General features: G+C 34.1%; 1 protein-coding gene across 3 annotated transcripts; it reads left to right on the plus strand.

The window, feature by feature from the left end:
- The first annotated feature begins 6,899 nt into the window (after window positions 1-6,899).
- Window positions 6,900-12,325, plus strand: LOC140041127 (uncharacterized). 3 transcript variants are annotated; one of them, XR_011842817.1, is made up of 9 exons: window positions 6,900-7,143; window positions 7,519-7,639; window positions 8,157-8,229; window positions 8,417-8,464; window positions 8,716-8,992; window positions 9,187-9,251; window positions 9,495-9,548; window positions 10,413-10,561; window positions 11,044-11,179. XR_011842817.1 is itself a non-coding variant. In XM_072087539.1 (9 exons), exons 1-9 carry the CDS (start codon window positions 7,041-7,043, stop codon window positions 11,185-11,187), a joined length of 1,041 nt encoding a protein of 346 aa, XP_071943640.1. In that variant the 5' UTR covers window positions 6,900-7,040; the 3' UTR covers window positions 11,188-12,325. The 3 variants fall into 3 exon arrangements, 2 of the variants coding, with proteins under 2 accessions (XP_071943640.1, XP_071943641.1); XM_072087539.1 differs by having other exon boundaries at window positions 9,488-9,548; window positions 11,044-12,325; XM_072087540.1 differs by having other exon boundaries at window positions 8,716-8,902; window positions 9,488-9,548; window positions 11,044-12,325.
- The last annotated feature ends 130 nt before the right edge of the window (window positions 12,326-12,455 follow it).

Below are 12,455 nucleotides of genomic sequence, written 5' to 3' on the forward strand. Positions count from 1 at the left end.
TTACCGCAATTACGCCATTTCCGGTTATGTGACGTAACTTTTCGGAATATAGCCGTATTTGGTAGCGAGGTTATTGATGTGTATGTGACGTTACATACCGTCTCATGACGTCATTATAGCTTCTTTTTCTGTACCTCGAGTATCGCACATCCGTGCTTGTATATTACCGTTACCACTCGTCTATGTAAAGACTATTCGATTGTGTACCGTACGGTACCATCCCATCACTCAAAAAACAAAAACAAAAAAATGTAATTAGATTTCTTAAACGATCAACCGAATTGGACTTCAAACTGAAATCAACCAATTTTAATTCATGTAAATTAGTCTCAACATCGAATCAAATAATAACTGAATTAATTAACCAGGGGACATCCTGCGTGGGGCCGGGTGGTCGACCAATATGATCGACCCAGTGGTTCATGCGCCTCATGAGGCGCACACTAATTAGTAGTACACGTGTCCACCACCACACCCCACAACAAAAAAGTTTAGGCAACATAGACGTTGGTGGCGTATGACTGATAGGGAGAAATTATGATAAATAAATTAGTATTCAGAGCGTCATTTCGACGATCGAGCATTCTCTACTTCTACGGAGCGCCATTTATGCCTTTATTTACTTCCGAATTAGAAATAGTACTACGGTAACTGCTCCAGTGAGGACCTAATTTAGCACCGGGGGAGCACAGTGATATAAAATAGAAATAAGTCACTAATTTCTTTTCGTATATTAATAACACTGTGCTCAAGTGGACCCAATATGGAGCCAGGGGAGCACAGTGATATAAAATAGAAAAAAGTCACTGAATTTTAATATCTTTTCGTATGTTAATACACTGTGCTCAAGTGGACCCAATATGGAGCCAGGGGAGCACAGTGATATAAAATAGAAAAAAGTCACTGAATTTTAATATCTTTTCGTCTGTTAATACACTGTGCTCAAGTGGACCCAATATGGAGCCAGGGGAGCACAGTGATATAAAATAGAAAAAAGTCACTGAATTTTAATATCTTTTCGTATGTTAATACACTGTGCTCAAGTGGACCCAATATGGAGCCAGGGGAGCACAGTGATATAAAATAGAAATAAGTCATTGAATTTTAATATCTTTTCGTATGTTAATACACTGTGCTCAAGTGGACCCAATATGGAGCCAGGGGAGCACAGTGATATAAAATAGAAAAAAGTCACTGAATTTTAATATCTTTTCGTTTGTTAATACACTGTGCTCAAGTGGACCCAATTTGGAGCCAGGGGAGCACAGTGATATAAAATAGAAAAAAGTCACTGAATTTTAATATCTTTTCGTATGTTAATACACTGTGCTCAAGTGGACCCAATATGGAGCCAGGAGCACAGTGATATAAAATAGAAATAAGTCACTGAATTTTAATATCTTTTCGTATTTTAATACACTGTGGTCAAGTGGACCTATTTTAGAGCCAGGAGAGCCCAGAGTGATATAAAACAGAAATAAGTCACTGAATGTTAATATATTTTCGTATGTTAATACACTGTGGTCAAGAAGTGGACCTATTTAAGAGCCAGGAGAGCACAGAGTGATATAAAATAGAAATAAGTCACTGAATTTTAATATCTTTTCGTATGTTAATACACTGTGCTCACGTGGATCCAATTTGGCGCGCGCCAGTGAACACAGTGATATAAAATAGAAAAAAGTCAGTAAATTATAATAATTATCTTTTCGTATTTTAATACACTGTGCTCAAGTGGACCCAATTTGGCACCAATGGGAGCACAGGGAAATAGCCACATACAAAAACATCGAGAAAAAATACTGGAATTTAAAACTATTTCAAACTCGGTATATTATGTTCAATATCGGTTACTTCATCCGTAAACCAAACTCTCCATTAACCCATACAAAAACGATCGGAGACAAACTATCTGTTTTAAAACATGTTTATTCTGGGATTCTGGCCAAACACACAAACTATCATAAACGTTTATTCATAACATATTACAATACAATATCTTTGATTAACAAAATCAAAATTTAACAGTGTGGTGTGTTGACCGCGAATGACTAACAATAGCATTTTTCCCGACTACACCTGCACGTGACCATTGCATACCAAACCGTTTGGTACACCTGCGATGAAAATAATAAATTTCAATTTAAAATTGAGGGCGGCAAACATAACATTTACGAGATTGAATACAGGTTGAAAAAAATTTAAAAAAAAAAGATGTTAAATGTGCTCCTCTTTGTCTCAGCACTAAGGCCCTGCCACATCCTTTTGGGGACGTTTCCACCACATCACCAGATGCATTGATGTTGTCGCCTCATGATGTGTGGTGGAAAGGGGGACGTATGATCTGTGAACCCCAAACACAGTGGCTCGCATAGCCTTAACTCTATTCCACCGACCAGCGTGGGAATCGAACCCACAACATACGTGTTGTGAAAACACGACGCTCAGACGACTGAGCTAACTGGCGATTTTGGTTTTAACAAGGTTCATAGGATATTTATGACGTAATGGTGAATTACGTAATACACGTATAAATAGACTATTATCAGCTGTTCAGTCATGTACTACTCTGTGGCCGAACGGGTAATGCTCAGGTTAGAATGCTCTCAGCTCTAGTAGATTGGGTTCGAACCTCTACGGATATTTTTTTTTTTTTTGGGAATTGAAAATAAATATTGTTTTTCTTTGATTTTGAGAGAGAGAGATATTTTAAGGGTTGTAAATGTCAGGCCTAAACAAGTGGACCTTTTTTAAAATAAAAAACAAAGTTGCATAGCATTATTTTCCATTAAATAGTATACAAATAATGAATGTTTATGAGTGCAATGGTACAAATAATGGCACGAGGTGAATGATGAAAGGTTATATCAACGAGGCAAAGCCGAGTTGATATAACCTTTCATCATTCACCAAGTGCCATTATTTGTACCATTACACGAATACAAAACATTCATTATTTGTTTTATATAACATCTAAATAACAAACAAAAATGTTTCAAAAAGTACTATTTAACGATCGTTGAATAGTGCGTACTATTGCACGCCATGTGACCCACATTCGTCCAATCAAATGACAGGAATTTATATAGGTGTTATATAAACTGCCATAAAACCTCAAAAAGAAGCCCATGTGCTCCTTTATTTTTAGTACTCTTGGGTGGGCTTCTTTTCCACATGGAGTTCTTTTCGAGATTACTTTTGCCAACTAAAAGCATTAGCTACTAGGTTCCCGCCCGGAAAATGATTTATTTACATGATTTGAATTAACAATTTTATAATGTAAAGATTAACAACATCAAATTTAACAGTGTGGCGTGCACAAACTCATTTGTATAACAACGCACGGCATACCAAACTGTTTAAAATAGAGCTGCAATGTCCCCGGAAATGACATTTATTATTTTTTTTTAACAACATATATAAGAATCTTCAGTATACAGAGCAAAGACAATTTTGAAAATAGAGCTGCATAGGTTCCCGCCCGAAAAAATGGCACTTTTATGATTTGAAATTATAACAATAGACAATTATGACAATAGAGCTTGTCTCCGGAAAGTGCACCTATTCATTGAAATATGAAATTAAATATTAAGACTCTAGTTTTTTAAACCAGAAACAACAGCAGCTTGGTTTAACAGATATAAAGACAATTACAACAACTCAGAAATACTTAAATTACGACGAAACAGATGAAGATTGGAATTTAAAATGTCGATATGGGGATGGGCCTGGACTAAACTATTATAAGATAAACTTAATCTTGATGTAGGCCTAAATATTTTAAAGAACATTGACTCTGCTAAAGGGAACACAAAGGATATTGTTGTTTCTTAAATTTATTAAAATGTAGTGACTTTTTGTCTATATACCACTGTGCTCCCCGGCAAATTGGGTTCAATTAAGCACAGTGTATTAACATACAAAAAGATATTAAAATTCAGTTACTTTATTTGTATTTTATATCACTGAGTGTGCTCCACTGGCGCAAAATTGGGTCCACTTGAGCACAGTGTATTAACATACAAAAATATATTTAATTTAGTGATTTATTTCTATTCTACATCACTGTGCTCCACCGGTGCCAAATGTGATGCACTTGAGCAGTTACGGTAGTACTATTTCTATTTCGGAAGTAAATAAAGGCATAAATGGCGCTCCGTAGAGAAGTAGAGAATGATCCATCGATCGTCAGAATGTACCTCAAATAAATAAATAACGCCGTGGTTAGGATTCCGGCACCGGAACTCAACTGCCCAGCGTTAGGGAATCCGGCACGCGATTGCGCATGCCCAGAGTGAGGTAATCGGCGCATAGTTGCCATTTCTGGCATTATTATGCTTTTTGGCATTATTTAGAGGCTCACGGCATCTGGCATAATGCCGCGGCATTATTTAGCCGTTTTTAGCATAATCTGGCATAATTTTGTGTTTTTTGAACAACCAAAAAAATAATATACCACAGAACAAAAATATTTTGTTTAATCTTGCAATTTAATACATATCACCTTACACAATATCATATCGTACAAAACAGATCTGTTCGGGTTTTCCGTACAATAGTTCTTCCATCCTTTTGTTTCGGACTTAAATAGACTCTTCGGATAGGAAGGCTGCTCGAAAACTACCGTGTGTGCGATATAGGCAGCACAACAAATCCGAAGAGGCTAGCTATTGGCCAATTATGTTGCTCTATTTCAGAGACCATGCAGGTTATTGGATCCCCAGATATAGAGACAATTTAACGAAAACATTATGAAAGGGGTTTTGTTGTTTCAGTTCATAATAAGTGGCTGCACCCCTACCCCAACCCTTGAAATGGCAATTTCCAGTAACTATAAGCTCTAATTTTAAAAAGAATTTCTTCTAGGAGAATTTGTTTTCCATATTTCAAATTATGTTCCATTTGCATCGTCGTAGCAACCCTATTTTTCCAAATGTTCTTCACCTCTCAGCCCCAGTAGTGACCATGTGGGCGAGGTAATTTTTATTTAAAATTAAGTGCCATTTCCGCCCATCGAGCAGCTCTATTTTTCCAATTTTTTTTACCTCAGCCCCAACCATGGTGGGGCTTACGTCATGGAGACACTTAATATATATTTTTATTTCCTATTTTAAATTATAATTGCCATTTTCAAAACTATGATGGGCTAAGATCCTGGAGGTACTAATAAATATATTTTTATTTCATATTTGAAATTAAGTGCCATTTTCGCCCATTGAGCAGCTCTATTTTTCCAAATTTTCTTACCTCAGCACCATCCATGGTGGAGCTGAGGTCCTGGAGACACTTATATATATTTTTATTTCCTATTTTAAATTATAATTGCCATTTTCAAAACTATGATGGGCTAAGATCCTGGAGGTACTAATAAATATATTTTTATTTCATATTTGAAATTAAGTGCCATTTTCGCCCATTGAGCAGCTCTATTTTTCCAAATTTTCTTACCTCAGCACCAGCCATGGTGGAGCTGAGGTCCTGGAGACACTTATATATATTTTTATTTCCTATTTTAGATTATAATTGCCATTTTCGAACTATGGTGGGCTAAGATCCTGGAGGTACTAATAAATATATTTTTATTTCATATCTGAAATTAAGTGCCATTTTCCGGCCATCGAGCAGCTCTATTTTCCAAATGTTTGTACCTCAGTCCCAACCATGGTGGGGCTGAGGTCCTGGAGACACTTTTTTAATATATAATTATTTTGATTTCCTATTTTCAATTATAATTGCCATTTTCGAACTATGGTGGGATAAGATCCTGGAGACACTAATAAATATATTTTTATTTCATATTTTAAATTAAGTGGCATTTCTGGCCATCAGCATTTTTCAAAATTTTCTTATCAACCACGGTGGGGCTGAGGTCCTGGAGACACTTAATATATATTTTTATTTCCTATTTTAAATTATAATTGCCATTTTCTAATTATGGTGGGCTAAGATCCTTTCATATTTGAAATTAAGTGCAAAGATCGAGCAGCTCTCATATTTCAGCTCAAAAATTCTAAATTTCCATGGCTGTAACAGGTTTTTTTTTGTGGGGGGTGGGGGGGGGAGAAGGGTTCGTGGATTGGTGTTTGTGTCATTTGCAATTACCATTTTCGCACCCCAGATATTTTTAGAATTATTAGTTATTACTCACAAAACTAAAAATACAATTTTTGAACGACATAGGGATACAATTTAGGCCCTATTTTGTGTCAGTTGGGGTTTTACAAACGTTTATTAGACATACAACCGTTGGTGGCGCTGTTTAGGGCCACATTTTGGGGATCTGGCATTATTTTTCCCAATCTGGCATTATTTGAGACAGGATACGGCATAATTTAAATTTTATCGCTGGCAACGCTGAATCGGCGACTCTCTATACTCGATCCATCTACAGACTAGACTAACAGCGATGGATTAATAGCTGCGCCACGGCGAACTAGCCTAGGCATAGATGCCTACCAGCTAAAAATGTGACCAGGGGCCTATTTATTTCGCAATTAAAAAAGTGGTTGCTTCATGACTAGTTTTATGATTTTTCAAGTACAAAATAAAAGATTTCATATAACGCATTATATTGTAATAACATGCGTAGGCCTATACAAGTTGATTTGTTGACAGCAGCCGCCGCGCGGATATGATGTGAAAAAAAAAAGAACCGTTTGGGAAGTCGGGGTCGCTACGCGCGCTATTCACTTTGTCTAATAAAATTACAGCATTACGATTCTTTGATAGATAGGCTGATTCTTAGCAATATCATAATAATTATTTTAACGCGTGGCGTAGTGGTATTTTAATTATTAATTCATATGGCCTAGGCTAGGCCAAGTTTCATCCATCGCTCTCTCGCTCGCGCAACGACTAACTATAGGCAATAGGCTACAGTAAATTCCTATAATAAACACTCCGACTCTCGGTGGTGTGGTGCGCGGTAAGTGCAAAAAGCTATAATTAATTCGCTCTGGGCATGCGCAATAGCCTGTCGGATTCCCTAACGATGGGCAGTTGAGTTCCGGTGCCGGAATCCTAACCACGGCGAATAAATAATGGATTTGACGGAAATGGAAGGGAACAAAAAACATGATTTTGACAGGACTAAATGTATATTTAAAGCTGCTGTTGCAGCTGTGAAAAACATGCCTCAGCAAGGTGTGTACTATATATTTATTGTTATGCTTTGGAATACAAATCCCACACACCTAGGCCTAGCAGCCCATTACAATAGGCCTACAAGGCTTACTACGGAATGTTTCGGCCCAAAGACGCTTTAGCCCGAGACGTTTCGGCCCGTATTAAGTATGTAATTATTGAAAATTTAATAATGGAAAAGGGTTTCAATTAATAGTATTTTATCTTGTTTTTTAAATCTGAGTTTCTTAATATCAACATAGTTTGCCTAACTAGCATTTTAGGCCTACTACTGCTGTACAAAAGAAAGACAAAGAGTTAAATTTCATTTGTTTGAGTTTTAACTACTAATCTACTTACTAACTACTATCTAATGTACTTTATTCTTTTTCAAAGGTCCTTTCAAACCCTCTGTTGGTATGATGAAAACATTTTATGGTTTATATAAGCAAGCCACTGTGGGGCCATGTAATGTGAATAAACCTTCCTATTTTGATCCAGTTGGGAGAGCTAAGTGGTAAGTTTAAGTGCTAGAAAAAAATGTTAAATATATTAAATACATCTAGGCCTATTTCTTTCTTTCTTTCATTTATTTGGCATCTCAATACATAACATTAAAAATACATCAATAATATATATAATCACCTTAAATATTAAAATACATCAAAAAAGCAAATAAAAATGGCGGGATTAATGAAGTCTGACAATGCACGGGAAAACACATAAAGTCGTTTAAAGTAAAACAACTTAATTCCAATGTGGTCCCTAAAAAGATAGTAATTATAATTTTAACAAAACAAACATTATAAGACGGGGTTCATAAATATATAAGCATATAAGCAAAACATCTGATATAATGGCACAATAATAATTTATCTATGTTTAATTTTGTAATATTGTTTCAATTCAGTTTTAAATTTAGATGTGTTGGAAATTTGTTTCACAAACACGTTGACAGTCAGAAACGAGCCCAACACAACAGCTTCTCAACTTACTTGATAATAATTATTAATAATATTAAATTGTGTTGACAGGGAAGCATGGTCATCTTTGGCAGACTTACCTAAGGAGGGAGCAATGTTGCAATATATTGAAGCATTTTCTAAGGTAAATTTTAATAATTATGTGAATCTTATGTGAACAATACCTTCTTCCAATCAAATATCTCTATGTTCCATTTTTCGTTCAACAGTTACTGTATATATTATGATGTGAAATGCTTATTAATGATAACTTCATTGGATAAAGTAAAAACATAGCAAAACCACAATATATGTCAGATTTCTCTTTTCAGGCTTTACTTTCAAATTCAAATGCAGCCAACATTTACCAATTTTCACAGGTATTATTAATTATGTATTTTGATATAAAGTTTGTGATACACTGGCAGGTATATTAGTTTTATTAGTTACAAAGGTTGTTTAATACAGATCTGTTTCAAACTGTAGTAAGCCTTATTATTATTATCATATTTAACCAAAAAAGTGCAAATTCCAACATTAAATTTAAAGAAGTATAATGTATTTTGTTTTAATGATAATAACTAATGAGTTATTTCTGTAATTTAATATAGACCTAATATTTATATTACAGACACTAAATGATTCGCCCAAAACAAGAGAATCGGAACAATTTATAAAAGCAATCACACCATTTCTTGAAGCATTATCCCCAAAGATAAATGGTGATAACAGCATAGAAGGTGATAATATACTCAATGGTGGTGTTGAACATGACAGGATAAGTGATGAAAAAAGTGATAGCGAAAGTGATGAAATAAGTAATCGTTTAAATAAAATTGAAGAAATAGGAGATGAGAGTGGCGGTGCTGGTGACAATAGACCTGTCCAACATAAAACTGTTAAATTTGGTAAGTTTGATAGCCAGAAAAACTAATCAAAATATATTTACAATTTGTAAGATTTATTTATTTTGTAAGGAAGCCCTCACAAGCTTAATTTTCACCACCTTAATCTGTTAATTTATTACTATAGAGTATGATTGAAATAAGGGAAAAAACATACATGTAACAAAAAGCCTTTAAAATCTTTGTTTTTGTTGCAGATGAAGATAATCTGTCAAGTAGTAGTGAAAATGAAGACTTCTGTGACACACTTGATGAAATTGAGGTAAGTTAAACTGTGATGTGCCCAAATATGGTAGGGATATGCCCAAACATGGTAGTGATATGCCCAAACATGGTAGTGATATGACACCATGTCCATATAGGAGCACATCACATTTTTTGTCACATGTTTGATAGTGTAGAGAGAGCTTAAGACTGGATCACATGCTTTCACTACAAATGCATGTCTAAGTAAGGCAGGGTGTTTATTGTGTATACAGTACTTCTATTATTTTTAAGATAACAGAAGAAGAAGAAGGTAATAGTGTATATCAAACATCAACTGTTGATTATAATACAGGTAAGAACAAAAGTTATCAGAAACCAATAAATGATGTCTAAAGGGCTGGACTTCCATAAAATTAAACATAATTATTATAATAATGACCATTGCTATACAAGCGTATGATTATGTACTATGATTACTACTACATTGTATTACTATGCTATACAAATTAAATGGGTGACTTACATTGAATTCATATTACTGGGTAAGCATTGTGAGAATAACCAGAGTTGATCAATTACAAGCTATAGTAGTAGTGTAATATGATAGGTGACTAGAATCCCTGAGGAGGCTTAGCCAAGCAGCTCCTTACCAGCTCACACCATGCCTGCAAGTGATCCACTCATGATATGTAAATTAGGTCATTGTTGCTAACAATAGGCTTTGACACCTGTACTACTAGAACCTCATTGGCTCATTGAAATATGAATATTCGTTACTATGGGCTTTTACACCTGCTCTACTAGAACCTCATTGGCTCATTAAAATATGAATATTCATTACTATGGGCTTTTACACCTGCACTACTAGAACCTCATTGGCTAATTAAAATATGAATATTCATTACTATAAACATACATTGAAAGTAACAGTCCCAAAACACACTAACTATAAAACTGATCTTTCTATATAACACATGTAAATTTACCATATCCTATATAAAATAGAAAACCACACCTATCATCATATATATATAACTATAAATCCATAAATAACATGAGTATATATAAATAATTTAAATAAATCAAAGAGCTGCATAGGCAGGGCATAGAAAAAAAAGTTAAAACTGCCTCAATATAAGTTTATACCTGTTTTCATGCAATCCATCTATTATAATAAATCTAGTAAAAATAGTATACATATAATTTACTGCAATAGAATTGGCTGCTGTTACTGATTTCAAGCTATCAACAACAACTGCAAGCAACCAACAATTATTACATGTTTTGGAAAACATTCAACAAGATATGAATGAAATGATAACCAAAATAACAAAATTAGAAACCCAATTGAAAAGAAACTTAACAGTAAGTATTTGTAAAATCCTTTTATGGTAATACTATTCTTTTTGTTTTCAAATTGTTTACTATACTCCTAGCTTTTTCTGATATATTCAAATAATGTTGACTGCAAAATCTCCCACAAACATCATTTGGAGAGACACACCCTTTGGCTACAGTTGCTTTGACACCTCTTGTGTCTCCTCAGTGCTCCCTTTGTGATAGTTGTCTTTGACACCTCTTGTGTCTCCTCGGTGCTCCCTTTGTGATAGTTGTCTTTGACACCTCTTGTGTCTCCTCAGTGCTCCCTTTGTGATAGTTGTCTTTGACACCTCTTGTGTCTCCTCAGTGCTCCCTTTGTGATAGTTGTCTTTGACACCTCTTGTGTCTCCTCAGTGCTCCCTTTTTATGTTTTACTGAAAGGAATAAATAAATAACTCAATAAATCACATTCCTTTAAGATTTCTATGATTGTTGCTTGTTAACACATCTTTTTTTTTCACTAATAGGCTAAACAGGAAGGTAAAGTGTCAGCTTCATACTTTGTTAACATGACTACAAAGCAGATAGCAGTGCATGCATTTCTCATTTGTGTTTGGCCCTTTGTTATCCGCTGGTTTATCAAATATATATGGCGGCAGAAAAAGAAATGATTTATTTAGAACCATAATTTTTTCCCAAATATGGTAGTGATATGACATCATGTCCATATATGGGCACATCACATAGTAGTAGATAAATCTTGAAAACCATAATTTTAATTGCTATGTTATTATAACTGAGATATGCCCAAATATGGTAGTTATATGACATCATCATGTCCATATATGGGCACATCACATAGTAGTAGATAAATCTTGAAAACCATAATTTTAATTGCTATGCTATTATAACTGAGATATGCCCAAATATGGTAGTGATATGACATCATCATGTCCATATATGGGCACATCACATAGTAGTAGATAAATCTTGAAAACCATAATTTTAATTGCTATGTTATTATAACTGAGATATGCCCAAATATGGTAGTGATATGACATCATGTCCATATAATATGGGCACATCACATGTAGTAGATAAATCTTGAAAACCATAATTTTAATTTCTATGCTATTATAACTGAGATATGCCCAAACATGGTAGTGATATGACATCATCATGTCCATATATGGGCACATCACATAGTAGTAGATAAATCTTGAAAACCATAATATTAATTTATATGTTATTATAACTGTATATCCATAGAAATAATGTTTTAATTTCATACAATGTATTTTCATTGTTATATTTTTAAGGATTGCAATACTGTATTTGCAATAATGTGCCTCTTTCATGTGTCAATTATAATAAATAAAATATTGAAATGAATGCAAATTTGTTTAAGTTTCTTAAATCAAAATGAAATATGATCCAGAATAAATAATGCTATACACTACGTATTCACTGGGGAATTGCTAAATTGATTGAAAGTATAAATAGGTTAGTTGTCTTTACTACTTCTCTCACTGATTGTGTTTCACAATAAATTAAAATGGGTATAAATAAACATAAAATTGTACATATTCAGTCTAAATTAAACGGGTATTATACCTGTGAATGAGTGTAAATAATGAAAATGTAAGACAATGCAATTGAGTTAATATTACGAATATTAATAAATGATTTGCTTTTACTACAATCATGAAAATATGACAAAACATTCTCAATGGTGTTTATGCTTCTTTGTTGTATAGTTCAGCTTATAACTTCTTTATGCAACACTTTTAAAAATGAGCCGGTGAGGATATGAAAGATTTATATAAAAAAAAACATGCGAGACATTTAAACGCCAATTTGTTGCTTCTATTTCAGTAGATTTTTGTTTTGTTTGGAAACTATAAACTAACACTAACTAACACTAACTAACACTACCATT

Source organism: Antedon mediterranea, chromosome 2 (genome assembly GCF_964355755.1).
Source record: "Antedon mediterranea chromosome 2, ecAntMedi1.1, whole genome shotgun sequence".
Lineage (NCBI taxonomy): Eukaryota > Metazoa > Echinodermata > Crinoidea > Comatulida > Antedonidae > Antedon > Antedon mediterranea.

Excerpts from the sequence above, each read along its gene's own strand:
- LOC140041127 (XM_072087539.1), top strand. The coding sequence starts at position 7,041 with ATGGATTTGACGGAAATGGAAGGGAACAAAAAACATGATTTTGACAGG. Across the intron at positions 7,640-8,156 it reads CCAGTTGGGAGAGCTAAGTG|GGAAGCATGGTCATCTTTGG; the intron begins GTAAGTTTAAGT and ends TTGTGTTGACAG. Across the intron at positions 9,252-9,487 it reads ACACACTTGATGAAATTGAG|ATAACAGAAGAAGAAGAAGG; the intron begins GTAAGTTAAACT and ends ATTATTTTTAAG.